The 18,943-nt window shown below is 39.6% G+C and overlaps 1 protein-coding gene across 2 annotated transcripts in view; it reads left to right on the top strand.

Annotated features, from left to right (window-relative positions):
- Nucleotides 1-18,721, top strand: part of ACSBG2 (acyl-CoA synthetase bubblegum family member 2) — a 32,264-nt gene extending 13,543 nt beyond the window's left edge. Inside the window, exons 1-15 of one of the 2 annotated variants that reach the window (XM_063455859.1) lie at nt 1,156-1,318; nt 3,347-3,476; nt 4,099-4,223; nt 5,953-6,209; nt 6,301-6,389; nt 7,363-7,483; nt 8,702-8,782; nt 10,351-10,500; nt 11,481-11,657; nt 12,092-12,273; nt 13,086-13,319; nt 13,896-14,113; nt 14,999-15,138; nt 15,303-15,549; nt 16,219-18,721. In XM_063455859.1, coding sequence (XP_063311929.1) covers nt 1,312-1,318; nt 3,347-3,476; nt 4,099-4,223; nt 5,953-6,209; nt 6,301-6,389; nt 7,363-7,483; nt 8,702-8,782; nt 10,351-10,500; nt 11,481-11,657; nt 12,092-12,273; nt 13,086-13,319; nt 13,896-14,113; nt 14,999-15,138; nt 15,303-15,549; nt 16,219-16,328 — 2,268 coding nt within the window. In that variant the 5' untranslated portion in view covers nt 1,156-1,311 and the 3' untranslated portion in view covers nt 16,329-18,721. Of the gene's footprint in view, nt 1-1,155; nt 1,319-3,346; nt 3,477-4,098; nt 4,224-5,952; nt 6,210-6,300; nt 6,390-7,362; nt 7,484-8,701; nt 8,783-10,350; nt 10,501-11,480; nt 11,658-12,091; nt 12,274-13,085; nt 13,320-13,895; nt 14,114-14,998; nt 15,139-15,302; nt 15,550-16,218 lie in introns of those variants that run through there. The other variant, XM_063455861.1, reaches the window with a different exon arrangement.
- Nucleotides 18,722-18,943: the final 222 nt, after the last annotated feature.

Here is an 18,943-nt window from a genome sequence, read left to right on the forward strand (position 1 = left end):
GCTTGGCTCCTGGCACTAGCTGATTGGTTTTAGACAGTCAGTGACAGCCATTATTAGAATTTAATTATTTTTAAAATCTATTGAGATGAAGTTATGAGTGCGATAGTTTCTTTAACCCCTTAAGGACACATGACGTGTGACATGTCGTGATTCCCTTTTATTCCAGGAGTTTGGTCCTTAAGTGGTTAAAATGACCGCCGACTAGGTTCTAATAGAGTGAGCATGCTAAATAGGCTGTACTTTACATCCCATTAAACTGAGGAAAACCATTCTCTTCTAGAAGTGACATTCATGATTAAATTATTTAAAGAATAAGCATGTAGTGCAAATGAAACCACAGAATCTCCTCCTAGAAAAAAAACTCTATTGCGCTACATAAGACAAATTTTAATTTAAAAAATCGTACCCAGAATTCACTATTCTGTTTGTTTGTTTTTGTTTTTTTAATACATTTTTGTAGCCCACCTCTACAATGAGATTGCTTCTAATGCAATTGCCATAGTATCGCTTTGCATGGCATCTTGGCATTTTATTTTGTTTTTGCAATTCTGTCTTTGAAGGAGGCCATCTGGGGTGGGGTAGGGTTTCTTAGGTGTATATAATTTGTAGAAATAATAAACCAAATTCTGAAAGAACTGTATTATAGCTGAACTAATTGTATGAATGGATGGATGTCATCCGGGGAAAAAAGTGCTATTCTGGGTGTGAAGTGCGAAACGTTGAGATATTTGTTTCCATGGTGACTGCATCTCATCTCCCAGCCTGGTTTTTCCCTTGATGAACATCCCCCTATGGTGTATGAGCTCTGCCAGCCTGGCCAGGTCCCAGAGTGGGTTTATTAAACGTTCTAACCTGGTTACAATGTATCCCTGACTGCCATTGCTGCTGTTCCACCCTTGCACCTGTGATGCTTGTTGCTGCCATGGCTTCCTGCCCAGATTTTAGAATGTTGGTTCATTCTCAGCCTGACCGACAGTAACCTCCACTGAGCGCATCGCAGCTGTGAGGAAGTGAGAATGCAGGGCTGGGATGTACCAAGCGTGTCTTCCGAAGAGAACACCCGGTGTACACTTTAAATGGGGGGTTGGGGTGAGGGGGGGGGGGGGGGGGTGGACACACCCCTAACGCTGCAGCCATATAAGGAAGATGGTGTTGTGGGCTGATGAGCAGCCTCCAATTACAGATAACCTGATCGCTGATGTCACATCACTAGTGTTTTCCTGTTGGGGTTGGCTGTAGCAATGCCATTCTACTAGAGAGGCGAGGATCACACTGCAGAGGAAGCTCAGGATAATATAGGCGTGTGCCAAGATGCTGTGTGAGTATCCTAAAACCGTTACACCGGCTTCAATGAATCCCTCCTGAGTCCTGGGTGTATTAGTCCTTAATATTGGAGCCATGTATCTGTCTAGCAGTGTACACGTGTCCTTTAAACAGGGGTGGGTGTATAGTGATTAACATCTTAGCTAACCTGTATCACTGTGTTAAACAGAATTCGATCCAGATTTCAGCTTTAAAATGGAATCTGTGTGGCACTGACATTGTTATTCTATGGAAGACAGAGGGAATCTGTATGTAGAACATGTTTAATCACCTTGTGAAATACATGGTGCCGATTTTTATATTTCTATATGATTTACATCATGTTAATCTAATCACAGGTTTGCAAATGCTGCCACCTGCATTTAGCGTGTAAACACTTGGTTTATTAGACACGAAGACAATTCAGGAGCAGATTATTTTTTTATTTTTTTTTTTAAATCCAGAAACGAGAAATTTAAATTACATTTTTTATTTTTTAAATTGCCTCCCATTTGGAGCTCTCCAATTGCCAAATTGTCCCAAATTCTGTCTGACCTGGAATAACCCAGAGATGGGTGTTCATTAATCACATGACTTCCTTGGGTGGGAAGGTACTGAATATCCTCCTTAATGGCCCTGAATTAAAAAAATATTTATTTCTATATCATCAAGGAAGCTATGGGTAGCAGTGTGTATTTGATCAGTAAATGATCTTGGAAGGCGAGCGGGAAACTGCCCACCCACCCATTTCCCTAATCTAATGCTGTGGGTTTAATTTAATTAAATTAGGGCACTAAGGGTTTTTCCTGTTCCCCACACCCTTTGTACAATATTAAGGTGTGTGAGCTAGAATGTGCACCCACCTGTGTTGTCTTCCCCCACCCCTCCCTTCCCTTAAGTGACAAATGACCAGTGACAATCGACCATATAAATAGCAAGGTCCCTGCTTCTAAACTGACATCTCATATCCTCACCCCTAAAGGGTGCCTTCAATAATCTACACCACTAGTGTGAAAAGTAACTGTTCAAATAGTAGTATTTAAAGGATGCCTGTTATTCCTCTCCCTCCCCCCTCCCCCCCCCCCCCCCCTTTTGTCAGTGGAAATAAGAAATATATTTATTTGGGACTTTATTACAGAAAATGTTAATCCTGCTGCCTCATGGCTAAATGTCTGCTTTTGCTGGCTATTTATATTGACATGTTATTGCATTATATGTAGGTCTGTAAAGTAGATTTTCATGTCTTGGCCACAACAGTGATGTTGTAAAACTATTGGCGTTTACAACGGTCTATTTGACTATCACTAATGTATTTTCTATCTCAAGCCTGTGTGTATTACAGCTAAACTACCTATATTAAAAAGGAGTTGGTCCAATAAACTACTGTAGTAGTGCCTGTCATGAGTACACATCCTGTATGGAGTCTAGTAACGACTAACTGTCACTGTTGTGTAAACAAATATTAACTTTGCTAAGTTACTGTTTCATGGTAAAAATAAACATTCTGACTACTTTGCCACTGGCCTAACAGATTTTTTTTTATTTTTGTTGTTTGTAATCTAGTAATATCCAGTTTCTTCTTCACACACTCTGTAGTAAAAACTAGTCTATGGATTTAAAAAAAAAAAAAAGTTTAACCCCTCAAGGACACATGACATGTGTGACATGTCATGATTCCCTTTTATTCCAGAAGTTTGGTCCTTAAGGGGTTAAACCGATCTCTTGCCTTTTAAACTACCTTGCCCCTTGAACATTGTTTTGGAAATGCATCCTTCTCCCCCCTCCATCTCCTCAACAGCATTTCAAAGAAGCTTGGCATTTCACACATTACTCTGACCGTCTTCACCTTCACTCGAGGTTCTGGCCTCCCCTCAGCCTATGCCTTGTTGTTCAACTGAATTGCTCTATTTAGACTCTTAAGGGACAATCCATAATATACATTCATGCCAAATGTATTTGTTTTTTGTGATGCAAACACTGTCTGCTTGGTATAATTTAGCTAAAACAGTAACTTTTTAATAATTTTTTTTAATTTTTTTTTTAGTGACATTACAGTGTGATTCAGACATGTCTGCTATGGTGACAACTGCTGCAAGTACAGACTACATAGAGCATCCCAAAATCATCGATGATGATGTCTGTCTGAATGATATTCTGGTGTCCTCTAATCAAAGGTAAGCATTTGTGATCTGAAGGGGCTTGTGTAAAATAAGTTGCTCACTGGTCTTGACACAAAGTGGCGTTGACCGCGGGAGGGTGGGGCCACCTATGCGTGCACCTGTACCATGTGGCCAAGCTATCTGTGCAGTGTTGCTTTTAGCCTTACTGAAGTTTAATATTTAAACTCCATTCCACTGGTAGCTGTATATTGTGAGTGGCTGAACTCTGATCTCTTATCCCATCCCCTACATTCACAAATACTTCCACTAGTAGAGTGGAGCTGAGAGAGAAGATGCCGAGCTAGAGGTAGGTAACTTGATTTGTGAGGGGAGAGGATGGGGTAAAAGGGTTAAGGATGTACTAGGGACCGGTAAGAAAGGGGAAATGCCAAAGGAAATTTAAAAATTAATGTGATATTCCCATGAAGCTCAGCCAAAGCATGGTAATCGTACTTTGCAAACATTTGAAGGGCTTGGCCTTTAAAAATGTTATGAAATAAATTCCCTACACAGGTCAATTAACCCTTAGTGAGGGGTTAGCATCACAATATCCATGTCAGTCTGGTTGCTCTCATCAGTCCAAATTGTGACTATTTTCCTTATAATGTAATTTTATTTATTTTTATTTTTTTTACAGTCCAATCAACTTTCAGGTGGAAAGTGTACACAACACATTGGCAACAAGCAATGCAAGCTATAAGCCCACCAACACACCGCAACATACTGATCGTAGCGAGACCAAAGATGTGGCCAAGATAGATGGTATGTACAAAGGTTGTTAATCATGCAATTTTGTTTGAGGCTGATGTAAGGATTTCTGCTGCCTTGTGCTAAAATACACCTCTCCATTTCTGCAAATGGTTTACCCCTCTACCCTTCTCTTGTATCAGTCTTGTCAATCAGTGGCCATTCATTGGTGCGTAAATTTCACACGCATTTTTGCACAAAATACTTTTTTTCTAATGGAAAGAACTCTGCTCTGTACAGGCGTTTGAATTCAAATCCCAAGTGCTTATAGCTACATTGTAAATAACTGTTAAATAAATATTTCTCAAACATACAGCTACAAGGAGTGGCATGCCCACCATGGTCACAGCTGTAACTGGCCTGTCACACCAGGGTGCCCAGCCAACCTGTCGACCCCTGTGACTGGTGTGCCTACTGGCATAACTTCAGGGTGTGCAGTCGCAGGGGAGCGCACGGCACTGTCCTCCTGCCGGTCACTGTTTATAGGGTGGTGGAGCAGACTGCAGTTTCACAGGAAGTGCTGAATGAGAGCATTAAGCACTTCCTGTCAGAGTAGTGGAAACAAAAGTGCCTCCACAAAGTTCCGCTCTGCAAGTTTCGCACCGGAGCCCCATGGTTTCTAGCCTCTGGCAGAAAGTATGTTTTGTAAATGAATATTTAAATATACTGTTCAGAATATATAATATGTATGTATGTATCCAACCAACCAACCTCTGGCACTCAACCTGAAACAAATTTATACACCAGTAACTTGTACCCGGGTGCTTCCCAGCAATAGTATAAACAAAAATGAAGACAGGAGCACTCTCTTGGATTTTCAAAAAAATCACCACCTCTACATCAACGTTTCGACCCTTTATCTTGATAAAGACCCTGAAGGGTCGAAACGTTGATGTAGAGGTGGTGATTTTTTAAAATACATTTTGGAAATCCAAGAGAGTGCTCCTGTCTTCGTGTGTGTATATATAGCGCGAGCTCTGCATATCTTGCATGTCAATCTTTCTGAATTGCAGACGGATAACACTGCAAATGTTTAAATCTCCATCCCAGTTTTCTTTTACCTTCTGTCATGGCACAGCTGTTTTATACCAGAACATGGGTTACTTTCTGATCTAACCAATGCCCAGCATGGCGGGCAGCATTTTCTTACCTTTATGTGTAGATATTTGCAACATGCATATTAAGTCGGGTATGTTATGTTGCCAAAAATGTAGAAATATTGCGGTCATGTTGCCTGGATGACTATAGGGTTTATGGAATTAACTAAGCTGATTTAATGACCATAATCCTATATTATAAGTGTCCAATCGTCTACCTGTCTACCTAGTTACTCCAGAAAGCGGTTCACCTGTCTAAAAATCTACTTGTATGCATGCAACAGAATAAAGACTGTTGCCTAGCAGTTGTTTTACTCATTACTTATGTTGCTCTAACTGACACTGTAACTGTCTCAAAGGAAAAAAGGTCAACCTATTTGAAGAATTAAGCAAAGTATAAGTATGGTCTGTCATACAAAATGGCATGTTATAGAGGGTACAGTGTCATCTATGTGCACTTCAGCCACAGTGAAATAAAAGTTGAGTTTATTAAAAAAAAAATGTTGTGCTCCTTTTTATAAAATGAGAAGGCAGAGGTGGTAGTGTTAATGGCGTCTATTGTGAGGTACAGTTCAGACACACAAATGTGCAAGATTGCATCTGCAAAGTTGCAGTTCTAACGGGATATTTTGCCCCCAACTGTCTAGGTGCTGTCTCCTCCAGCACAACCACCGCTGACATGAAGTTGTGGACTTCTCAGAGGGAAGGCACAGTTCAACTGCGGATGGAGGAATCTGGTGTGGCCAGCCTGCCTCCGATCACCATCCACCAGCTGTTCCAGGAATCCGTTTCCAAATATGGGGATTACGTAGCATTGGCATCCAAAGTGGGTGACCAGTGGAATACAATCACATACAAACAGTACTACGAACAGTGCAGAATAGCAGCCAAAGGCTTTATCAAGGTAAGGAACACGTTACCATCTGCCTCCAACTCCTGATATTGCGCTTTCCCTAATGCTTGAAGTAGGTGCCAGTAACACTCGTCTCTTACAGTTGGGTTTGGAGAGGTACCATGGTGTGGGCATTCTGGGATTTAACTCTGCAGAGTGGTTTATCGCAGATGTGGCATCTATACTTGCTGGGTAAGTTAAATTTTTTCTGTAGATGAATACGTTTAATGCTCACCGACTTTTTTTTTTTTTTTTTTTTTTTGAAATTTACTTACAATTTTTCACAGGGCGATATTAAATGAATGTGACAAGAATCTGTTTTGCTATAAATGTGTATTGTTTCCTGTTATAAAACCAAACCACTGTGTTCTTTTTGTTGAAGCGTATACACGTGACTGCCCAATCTAACCATTAGTTTGAGGTTTTAGAATGCATGTGAGCAGACAAAGAGCACATTGCTTGCAAAGTAAAATCTTACTCCAAGTAGTAGAAGCATGATTGTCAAGGGCTCACTAAACAATCCAAATTTACATCTACATTTCCAGCGCGTTTCCAATGAGCATATTGACAGTGGTTGGGTTTTAAAAGCTGTATTGCTTTTGTTACAGTATATCCAAAATGTGACGATGGTTTGCATGAACTACTGGGAATTAGTTAATATTAAATGGGGTAACAACTTGTTGAATCAGAGAGAGAGAGAGAGAGAGGGGCATTTTTGTATTGTCTGTATTTTTATGGATTATTGCTCACTTGCATAACTTCTTATCTTGCCTGAGATTGTGTAGAGGTGTGAAATGCTTGGGTCAAGGCAAAACACTGATATGGTAAGGAGTCAGAAGATAAGATGATGATTGCTAGATTAGATTATAGAGGCTAGGTACAATAAGGACTTCAGCCTTTATAACTTTGGGCATGAGTGGTATTCTAATTCATACAGATTAAGTAAATGTTGCATTTTATTTTTTTTCTGCAGTATAATGTGGAAAATCTTTACAAGTTGTCACTGTTCTCTACAGATTTCCTGTTTTGTTTTGTCGCTAAACAGGGCAAGGTTAATAGGATTCTGTAGGAATGCTTAGCAGTGTTAAGTCTAGAACTGTCTAGAACCTTTATTCTGTGGTTTGTCTTGCCTACTAAACCCGTCCCTCATCTTTTGCTTTATTAGAGGCTTTGCCGTGGGGATCTATACAACAAATTCTGCAGAGGCTTGCCATTATGTTGCTGAGAATTGCGAGGCAAACATCCTTGTGGTAGAGAATCACAAACAGCTTCAAAAAATCCTTCAGGTAGGTGTGCAATGTATGGTGTATGAATCACTGTGGGTTATTTGTCTCACTGTGGTGGAGGGAGGAGAAAAAAAAAGTGCCGTGTGACTTTTCTCCCCCCCCCCCCCCTTTTTTTTTTTTTTAAGTTTTTAAGTGCAGCACATTGAGTATTGAAGAACATAAAACCCAGAAAATCATTGGTTGTTGCAGTGCAAGATAAACCGTATTCAAAACAGAGTGGACTCTGTAGCAACAGTCAAGGGCCCTTTTCAAAAGAATGTATATTTAAACAAATTGGTCATTCTTCTCTATAAAATGACTTGCTGTAATGTTAGCCCTGCCTAGGTTGACTTGCTGCTAGAATGCAATGGTTCTGCCCACCCCACACTTGTATTACTAGTCTGCTTCAAACTCACTGTAGATCTTTAAAACTAGGAAGTTTTTAGACTGTTTGTACAAATTCATGTAAACTTCATAGTTTGACTGCAAGGAACTAGCCACATATGAAACCAAGGGGACTGTACTCGCCTGAACATGCTTACATTATAGGGTGCTGCTGGGGTCAATTCATACAACATATAGGATCCAGTATGCTCATTCACTAAACGGCAACTCCAAAGCTCAGAGAATGCAATAGTTTTGTTTTTTTCCTAGGTACAAATAATGGGGGTTTAGTCCGTATAAGATCATACATTGCATAAGCCTGCCACAACTTCAATGTTACCCTATTTTTTGCTAGTATTATAGCAACACAATGCCTAATCTTAGGAGATTAATCAATTAACATGGGTTAGTGGGTGTGTTCATATACTGTAAACACCCATTGTTTTTGCCTAGATTAAGTGTTTGTTTAAAAAAAAAAAAGCAACTATTGAAATCTGTGAGCATTGAAGTTGCTGTTTTGTGAATAAGCGTGCTGGATCTTGCAAATGTATATCATATCGTTTGTTAGCTAGACATTTGCAAAATAAATGTTCAATGTCTGTCTGTTAAAACAGAAGTCCTAATGCGAGCAGTTATTAGTCTGCTGATTTGCACGCTCAAATTTCCCCCATAAACCTACATAGGGAATTTCTGTGAGACTTTGAACCACATCCTGATGAACCGCAATATAGAACTGTTGCATCTGGTGGTTATTTAGATCTTTATTAAGCTCTGCAAATAGAATGTTGTGAATAGGCGGGAAAATTCTGCCGTAGAATGCTGGTTTTTCTTACAACTTTGTCTTTCGTGTTTCAGATTCAAGATCAGCTGCCTCATCTAAAGGCAATTATTCAGTACAAGGATGAGCTGAAAGAGAAGAGGCCCAATCTGTACACGGTGTGTATTGTTTTTATCAGAATTTTAAAGGAAGACTGCATTTAAAAAGAACTTAAATAAAAAGTGAAATAAAGTTAGATTTACCAACAAAGAAAACATGCAGTGTAGTTTGTTTTTTAAACACAAAATGTAAGCCCTGCACTCAAACTCCCACTACTCCTTGCAGCAGTAATAGCTATAGCACAACCACAAGACCAAATACATAAAACAAAACTAACGTTACATGTGCACAATCACAAATCTGTATGCACGGTTGGTGAGTCCAACTGTAACAATTCATCTTGCTTCTCCCTGCTAAAATATAAAAGGTATTCTTATTTATTGACTCTTACTCAGGGACGTTTTAGCCGCGAGGCAAACAAGGCATTTGCCTTGGGCGGCATTTTCCAGGGGGCGGCAAAAAACGTCAGGTGTTGCTGACTAAATCTCCCATGACTCTTTGCTAGCATAATGGCTGTAAGAATGTTAAAGATGTAGCCCACAATATCTTCAAAGAACTGTAGTATTAACCAGCCTAACAAGAATAAAAACACACAAATAAAATAATAAAAATATATATATATTTTTTTTTTTTTTTTTTTTTTTGGCTGGGGATATGTGTAAATTGCCTTGCAATAGTTGCAAAGCTAATTTCTGCTTCAAGCCCTCCCCTCCCTGGACTTTTTCTGCCATAGATTGCCCAGTGTCTGTGTGTGGGTTTTAATTAACACACTGCTCAATGGGGGGGGGGGGGGGGGTTGCATGCACACAGCTGAAGGCAGGCAAAGTGCCTGTCTTTTATTGTCTCAGGGGAACCCCAGACAGCCAGGGAGTCGTAGAACGTTTTATTTGTAAAATGTGGAAAAAAAAGATTCCGCACACAAAGCAATCCCGTAAATGAAAGCATTGACCATAGTTCTCCTAACAGAACTCACAAATTATGTAGAAGTGTTGCTTCCTTTTTCAGCTAAAAATAACGCTTTACGAACATGCAGACCGGTGGCATGTTAGTGGAAATGTGTGCAACGTGCTATAAATCATCTAACTGAAATGTTTGTCCCACTTTTCTTTTGACATTAACAGCAAATGTGCTGTTTTATACTATTGTGTTGAAAATATCTAGCCTGTTTTTTTCTTTTTTTTTTATAAATTGTGAAAAGGGGATGTTTAAGGCGCTCACTATAATGAAAAGGGTTGCAGTAAAACCCCACAAAGATTCCCACAATAAATCCAAACGGCAAACCGTGCCCTAAAATATAGACCATTACATTTTAACCACCGTGGGATAATAGATCTATTAAAAAAAAAAAATATATATATATATATATATATATATATTTATTTATTTATTTATTTATTTATTTTACACACACTTGTTTACAAACAGGATATACCTTTCTCCTCCTTAATAAAGATATTCTGTTTATTAATTTCTTCAAAACACTTGATTGGGGGGGTGGGGGGTTGTGATGAAACTTTCTATTTAAGAAGGTCCAGTTTGAGGCATTTGTTATACCATGGTAGGTAGGTGTTTCAGTGTTTTTTGTTTTTTTGTCTCTTAAAAACTTCTTGTATCCCTCCATTTGCAGTGGGCGGACTTCATGCAGCTAGGGAAGGATGTTGCAGACGCACAGCTCGATCAGATCATCGACTCTCAGATGCCAAACCAGTGCTGCACCCTGATTTACACATCTGGGACCACAGGCCAACCAAAGGGCGTTATGCTGAGCCATGATAATGTAAGCAGTGGTGTGTTTTGGATTTGTGCTGCCCTAGGCACAATTAAATTCAGGCGCCCCCAAATCTAAACTTGCCACCCTCCCCATTCGTGTCAGGGCCACTTTTTTGACTGACAGACACAGGCCGTCATTGATACACGCACTGACATACACTAAATTGCAGATACACAGTCTAACACCTCGGGGGCCCTAAAAAGGACAACCGCAGGACACGAGGCAAACAAGTAATTTGTTTGGGAGCTTAGGGTGGCGTTTTTTTGGCGCCCCCCTGAAAGTGCCGCCCTAGGCAAATGCCTTGTTTGCCTTGTGGTAATTACAGCCCTGAATGTAAGGGATTTACTTTGACATTCTAGGTTACCGGGAGCGAACCCCGACCGTTTAATTTAAACTTCTGGACAAGCTTGTAGGATGGGGGAAAAAAAATCTATTTTATGTCTCAAAAGTTTATCCAAAAATGTATAGAGACCGTAGTGACAAAGGCTAATATTCTGAACTGTTTTTATTGAAAATTGGAACAAAGCAAAAACAAGCTATTGTGTAGCATTCCTGATGGCTTCTCGTGACTCAGAACAGTTTGCTTTGCTTTTTATTTTTGCTTTATATATTTGTTTACTTGTAGCTTGGCAACAACAAACGGTTGTGACTTGTGTAACGGAGGACTGCTGCTTTGGCTTTTATGCAAACTAAAGCTGACCATTTATTTTTATACACTATAATTGTTCTTTTTAATGTATGAAGTTGCAACATACCGTTATAAATATCGTTAAATAAGACTACAGGGAATAGTTGCTTTTATATAAAGTCATGTCTGCTTGTATAAATGGGCCCAAGCAAAGATTCAGGAGATACAAATACTACCCTAGACTATTTTGTAGCTTGATTTGCAAGATGACAATTTAAAAAGATTTGGGGGGTAGATTTTTCTGTATTTCACAGTTGTAGTTTGATAGCCTGTTGAGTAACAGAATCTCGTGTTTCAGATCACCTGGACTGCGGCCGCAGCTGGCAACACTGTTCGGCTCAGAGAGGCCACGGATCTACAGGAGGTGGTGATCAGTTATTTGCCTTTGAGTCATGTTGCTGCCCAGATGATAGATATCTGGTTGACAATGAAGTACGGAGGAGCCACGTACTTTGCACAGCCAGATGCGCTTAAGGTAACATTAAGATATGTGCTAGAATGTCTCCTCTTTCAGTGGAACTTTGATTTTAAAAACTGCGCAAAGTGTAACTTTACTCCCATTTTAGGTCTGTTTTATTGTAAATAAATATCTTCACCCAGAGCTGTATCTCCAGCGAGTGATATTGCCCTCTGCTGGTGTAATGCAAACTCTATTTTTTTTTTTTTTTTTTCTTTTACTTTTTGATTTCAAAACGCAGTTTTACTGCTCAAAGTGTATTTGCTTTGACTGCATTTGTAAATAATACGGATTGGAATAAACCCTGGTCTTCTAAGCAGGAAAAAAATATGCATAAAACCTCAGCTATACTGCACAAGAGTAACATTTAAATAAGGCAACCCAGAAAACAGTCTACTTTAAAAGGCAGTGCTTGTATAAAATGCTTTGTCATTAACGCAAGACTCTTTCAGGGCTCTCTAGCGAACACTCTGAGGGAGGTGAGGCCCACTGCATTCCTTGGCGTACCTAGAGTGTGGGAGAAAATGCAGGAGAAAATGAAGGCTATTGGGGCCAAGTCTTCTACTATCAAACGCAAAGTTGCCTCTTGGGCCAAAGGCGTGGGCTTGGAGACCAACATGAAGAGAATGAATGGGTAAGACGGGAAGAACTTGTATAAAAAGAGGGGGAGCGGGGTGGTGATAAATGCACCATCATGTAGAATAGACTCCCCCCCCCCCCCCCCCCCCTTGAAGATGGATTAAAAAAATAAATTATGTAAAAATGAATTCCCACCTTCGAGTATCTGATTTGGCAAAAATTACTTTCTCGCTGCAATTATATATCCAAAAACATTGCCACCAATGTTTATTTAAGAGAGATTAAGTTGGTTTAAACTCCTGCCCTTCCCAACTTAACGTATATAGTTTCAGAGATGGAATGCACACTTCTATAGCATCTGAAACGCGTAACCTAGGAATCACTTTACAATATGGATTAACATCCTTTTATCAACTGAGCACGACAAACAATCTCTGGTATAAAGTAACGAAGGTTGTAGATCAGTATGCAGATAACCAGCCATTTTATCAAAAGTGCTTATCCCATTTAGCATATAATATTACAGTAATGCTGTGGTGGAAATCTAGACTCCCCAATAGACATGTAGAATAATCTGTTTTAAACCCTAAACACCATGCTTTAGGTTTCACAGTTCACACAGTTCATTACATATTCGTGAAAAGGCACCATTTTTCTTATTAGAATGGATGTTGTATATTTTTATTTTTAAACTCCCAGTAAAATTGCATTGACCGAATCGGCACTGTATTAAAAGTACCATTTCATTCAACACTGTAATGAATTAACGTATCATGGGCAATCTGTAGTAATATGTATTCACAAACATCTAAACAGAAAGTTGTCTTATCGAATAATATCACTCCACCATGTTTCTCCCCAATCCAGAGCCTCCCCCAACCCAATGAAGTATCACATGGCCAAGAAGCTGGTTTTCAAAAAGGTGCGCAAGGCTCTTGGGCTGGATCGGTGCACAAAATGCTACACTGGGGCTGCTCCAATCACAAAGGACACGCTGGAGTTTTTCCTGAGCCTTAATATACCAGTATATGAGTTGTATGGGATGAGTGAGAGTTCAGGCCCTCATACCATCTCCCTGCCTGATGCTTTTAGAATAACCAGGTAGGTTCTGCAGTCACTTTGTTCATCCCAGTTATACAGTCTCTAGGTATACTATTTGAAAATGTATATGAACAAGCAAACATTGACACCACACTTATCTGGATACAACTTTCTACAAGGGTCTGATCGCTATATAGATTTCTCACTATAAAATTTGATGCACAGTTAAATTCTAATTTTTTTATTTTTTTTTTAAACTGCCTTTCCCCCCCCATAGTAATCTATTTAGGGAGTTACGATGTAAACCAGGTATGTTTCAATCACATTACATTTCCCAAGAGTTTGAGCACATATGAGGTGCTGTACAACATTGACTGAGAATGTGTGAATTCCACAGTATATTGTAATTTTGTAGAATTTTATAGTCTGTGGTGCGTGCGCACTCCTCCCGTAAGCCAGCCCCAACACATGGACACATAATGAAATGTTCGGTCTGACTCTCAATTCAGAGTACTTCTCAAGCATGACAACAAAGATGGGCTAAACCTACCTTCATACTAAATTCACACACTTCTACAAAGCATTTTAATTTATTTACAGCTTGGACATTTTTTTTTTCCTTCTCCCTCCAAATAGCTGTGGAAAAGTAATTTCTGGGTGCAAAACAAATATTTATCAACCAGATAATGAAGGAGCTGGAGAGATTCTGTTCTGGGGACGCCATGTCTTTATGGGATATCTCCATAATGAAGAGAAGACCGTGGAGTCACTGGATAAGGAGGGATGGCTGCATTCTGGGGATATTGGGAAACATGATGACAAAGGATTCTTGTTTATCACCGGACGAATAAAAGGTGACTTGTGAATACATGTCTGCAAACTACTGTTTCTCTTGTTTATAATTTGCGTATTTGAGCCTGCAAATGGGAACCTGTTTTGCAGTAAGTAAGACATAGCAGGAAAGAAGAGCTGAGAAAAATATCTGCTTAAAATGTGGTACTGATGTTTTTAGATTTGCACATTTTTATGTAGCTTTCAGTTTAACATTTGAAATGTTAAAGGGATACTATAGTGCAGGAATACAAATCTGTATTCCTGGCAGTATCGCTTATCGTGTTTCCCCCCCACCACGGTAAATAAAAGGGACATCAGCGCTGGGTCCTGGCTTTGCCCCTCCCGACAGCTCGCAAAGAGCGGTCGCTAATGCCCATGCGCAGCAAATGCTTTCCTATCGGGGAATAAAATCTGACGCTGGGTACCCTCATGCAGAGCGTGAGGAGGTCCAGTCAGATACCAGACCAAAGGTCCAGTTCTATACAGGCTGTCCACTAGACAGCCACTGTAGGCAGACTAAGGGTTGCAATGTAAACATTGCGGTTACTCTGGAACTGCAATGTTTAACATTGCACCCTGACCACTTCAATAAGCTGAAGTGGTCTGGGTGCCTACAGTGTCCTTTTTAAATGGCTATTTCTTTAGAAGGCATTGTGCAGAAAACAAGTTATTTAGGCGTGGGTATTCCTGGGCAACCTCTAAAATGTAATTTAAAAACTTTCGATATCGATAAGCTGTGTGTGTTCTTTTTATTTTTTATTTTAACTTGCTGTAATAACTGCATACCTTGAACACCTTTCTTGACCAACCACAGACTTTGGCTATCCACATGACTCAAGTACACTTGTGTCAATGTGAACTGTATAGATTGTATTTTATTATAAACGTATCTTTCCACTTTCCAGAATTGATCATTACAGCCGGGGGAGAAAATATCCCTCCAGTTCCCATTGAAGATGCTCTAAAGGAACGAGCCCCAATAATCAGCAATGCCATGTTAATAGGAGACAAGAAGAAATTTCTTTCTATGCTGCTGACACTCAAGGTAAGCTGTCAGATGGGACGTGTCCTGGGATATGGTTGTAACGATGGACAGAGAGACCAACTCTGCTTGACACGTGTTTGGGCAATACGAACGTCGGGTGTTTGGAAAAGCCTACATGAAGACTCTGTCTGTGATTAACGTGTGATAATTGTATCCACTTGTAGTGCAACGTGAACGCCGACTCTGGGGAACCAGAAGATGAACTTACTACAGAGGCAGTTGAGTTTTGCCGAGCATTAGGCAGTAAGGCCACGCGTGTGTCTGACATTGTTGGTGGCAAAGACAAGGCAGTGTATGCAGCTATTCAGGAAACTGTAAACGCTGTAAATGAGAAATCCACCTCCAATGCACAGAAGATTCAGAAGTGGCTTATCCTCGACCGGGACTTCACCATTGCTGGAGGAGAGCTAGGTGAGTTGGAAACCAGTTGCATGATAATTGAAGAGCCTGTTCTTGTAAAACCATTAAAAACTACCTAAAGCCCAGTTGTGTGCTCAAAGATATATCTTGTTGACTTATGCAGGAGTGAGGATCTAGTTTTATTTATTTAGATGTACCATGTCCTCCTAACCAGTTTGCCTGCATTCATGTGCTTGACGAATACAGGCTGCTCAGATTGCAGACATTCACAAACTGATCTACTTGACTGACTGACTTTCTTAAAAGTAGGGGTGCGCCTGTAATAGGCTCACAGTAATATTGTCTACCTAAGATTGATACATGTGTGCTCCCAGTATGTACAGCTACCATGCAGTTGTGATCATAGAGCTTTTTGTATCTGAAAAGCTAGGGTTTTTTTGGGGGGGGGGGGGGAGGAGGGGATTTTACGCTTTCCTGAAAGGAAGTACAGGCATTATTTTGATATTCCAATAGAAGGTTTAGTTAACATGTCTCTTTTTGATATTTTAATCGATTCCTACCTCTATATGCCCATACTTCCACAGTCCAATAAATACCTTGATCTTCCCATAACAAAGTGCATTCTTCAGTCATAAACGCATTCACTGTTCAAAGGACAGAATATTTGTTTTTACAACTTGTCATAATCCTTAATAGTAAACTTTTGTGTCCTTCCTGCAGGCCCCACTATGAAACTGAAGCGTCCAGCTGTGTCAAAGATATACAAAGATCAAATTGACAGTTTTTATCAAGATGCAACTACGCCGACTGAAAACATTCCATCAAAGTAGTTTATTTTTTTATTTTTTTTGTTTTTGTTTTTTTCTCTACCCCACCCCCACTCCCCTTAAGTCGCACTAAGGCATTCTCTTCCTCTGCAATTTTCCGGTTTGCAACCCGATGATGATGAAATCGGTACTCCTGTCATGACTCTAGCAGGTGTGCATGAAGATAAAGAAAAACAAACACCCAGGTTTTGAATGTCTTTGGGTTCAGCTTGTTCGTTTATGAACACAACCTCTTACTCGTTCCTTTTTGAAGGTCATATGAAGAACTATCTCCACCCTTGTTCCCACGATTACCACTGCAGCTTGTACAGAGTGGAGAGCAAATCAGTTTTTTGGACAATTAGAATCTGTTCATGTAATAAGTGCCTCATGAGTGGAATGAGATGCAAACCAATGGATTAAGACACTAACCAGTGTATTGAGAGCCATGTGTGTCCATAAAAACGAGTTCTAGAATCTTAACATGGCCTTCTGCAAAAGTCATGTTGTTGGTCTAAACCAGGGGTAGACAACCTTCTCACTTCAGATGTTGAGGAATCCCACACTGCTTTTACAGCCATAATGCCATTGCATGGCACACAAGGCTGCTAGACCCATGCAAGCTGTGTAGCTTGGAGGAATAACCAGGAGCTGGCCTACCATGGGTCCCAGTGGGACTTCTTCACATATCTGCTTGTGCCAACTGAATATTCAGCACTAATGGTGACTGCAGCAAGTGCTGCTCACACAGAATACATCACAGCCAACATACGCACAAACTTATACACATTAATTTAAGAGAATAGGACTGGCACGACTAGGGACTTCAAAGACTCGTTTTGGCACAGTAGTGATAAACGGTTGCCTAACTTTGTTCTAGACCATTCATTGCCTGTTGACCATTCACTCTCTGCTGGCCACATGTGTGCTAACAGATGGTGGCTGATCATCTGATATGACGGAATATAAGCCAAAAGTAGCATTGCATACCACCCATGCAGGTTGGAGCTCAGGATTTTGAACTGAAAACACCAAAAATTGACAGAGGATGTGAATTGTCCACTCCAGTAGATGGGTAGATTTAAAATATATATATATATATGTTTTTGATATCCTAATTTTGATGTACAAACATTGGTTAATTTATTTTGTAAGTCTTTGAATGTATGGAGGAACTTTTCCTGAGCCATCTATCTATCTTTTTTTTTTTTTTTTTTTTTTTGTAAAATGTGTGTTTTTATGCCAAGAATAGATTGTTTGCCCTCGTTTCTTTGCTAAAACACAATTCACAATATTTTGGTTGGTAGTTAATGGAGGCTTACCTGAGATTTCCATTGCACATGGTAAGTAGGCATTTTTCACAAAGGGCAGTGAAATCTAGATTCAAGCACCATTTTCTTGCTGGTATAACAAATCATTCTAGCATGATTCGAGTAGTGACCAACAGGGAGCCTGTTGGTTACCATACAACAACGCTACTGGCTTCAGTATTTCTGTAGCCTTAAATGAGAAGCCGATTATTCCGCAATAATTTAGTTTGTCACTTCGGTTGCCTATTTTTCCTACCTTTGCTAAAAAGTGCAATGTTACAAAAAAGTCCATACCCCTTAAACTTTTGCCAGCCACATACGAACAGCCACTGACTGCATGTTTTATCGTATTTTTCGTTAATCGCACTGCTAATTTGACTTACTCTAACAGAGTAAAAAAGGAATAAATCCTTGCCGAGTCCTGAAGTGTCATTTGAAAACTGATGGCATTCATCTCACATCTAGATTCCTTTTTTTGCAAAATAGAGCACTCTTCCCTTTACATATTTAAAAGACTTGCCCGGCAAGCATAGGAGACCTTGATGCAGTTGCACTGCTCTCTGAGCCAATATCTCACATCAAAACTCTTCAGGAACAGCCCTTACTTTTGTTTGTGGCTTGTATTTTTTTTTTTATTTTGTTTTTCTCAATGCATTGTATATTTTGTTTAAAGGAAGTTTGCATTAAAATATAATTTAAATTTCTATTTATAATTTAATTTTTTCTTTAAATATAGACACTTGTGAAATTGTTCTACCATTGTATACGATGTACTTATAGGGCAGACACAAGGTCTTATCTTGTAAAAAGACGTCTACTTTGCAATAAGTAATGTCTTTGATACGGGATAGGCTAAGAATTGTCTGCCTTACCAAAGTGGAAAAACTGAGGTGTCTTAATCTTTATTAACAAGGACGTTGAGCACAGGATAGTTTAAAGGTATGTGGAAGGAGCGCGTCCAAATCCACACTTTAGAAAGGAAAAAATCAGTGCACTAATCGCAAATTTTAAAGATTTTGTGATGAACTTGGGACAGAAGGGTATGCAATACTGATGTTAATCTTTATTATATATTTTGTTACTGTACCTTCTTACAGAATAAATATCATCTCTCAAAACCAAATTGTGTGAAATACATGGTGTGTCCCCTGGGATAGTGAATGCTTTATATATAAAAAAAAATAACTTAAATCACAAATTTCTCTATAGCGTCCTTTGAAAATAAACACCCTGGTGCAAGTGTACTTGTCCTCGGATTCTATGGTGTTAATCTTTTGTTAGTCTAGAATGTTGGTCCATTGTAATGTAGATTAGGACAACCTCGTCTGC

Source organism: Pelobates fuscus, chromosome 5 (assembly GCF_036172605.1).
Source record: "Pelobates fuscus isolate aPelFus1 chromosome 5, aPelFus1.pri, whole genome shotgun sequence".
In the NCBI taxonomy this organism is placed as follows: domain Eukaryota; kingdom Metazoa; phylum Chordata; class Amphibia; order Anura; family Pelobatidae; genus Pelobates; species Pelobates fuscus.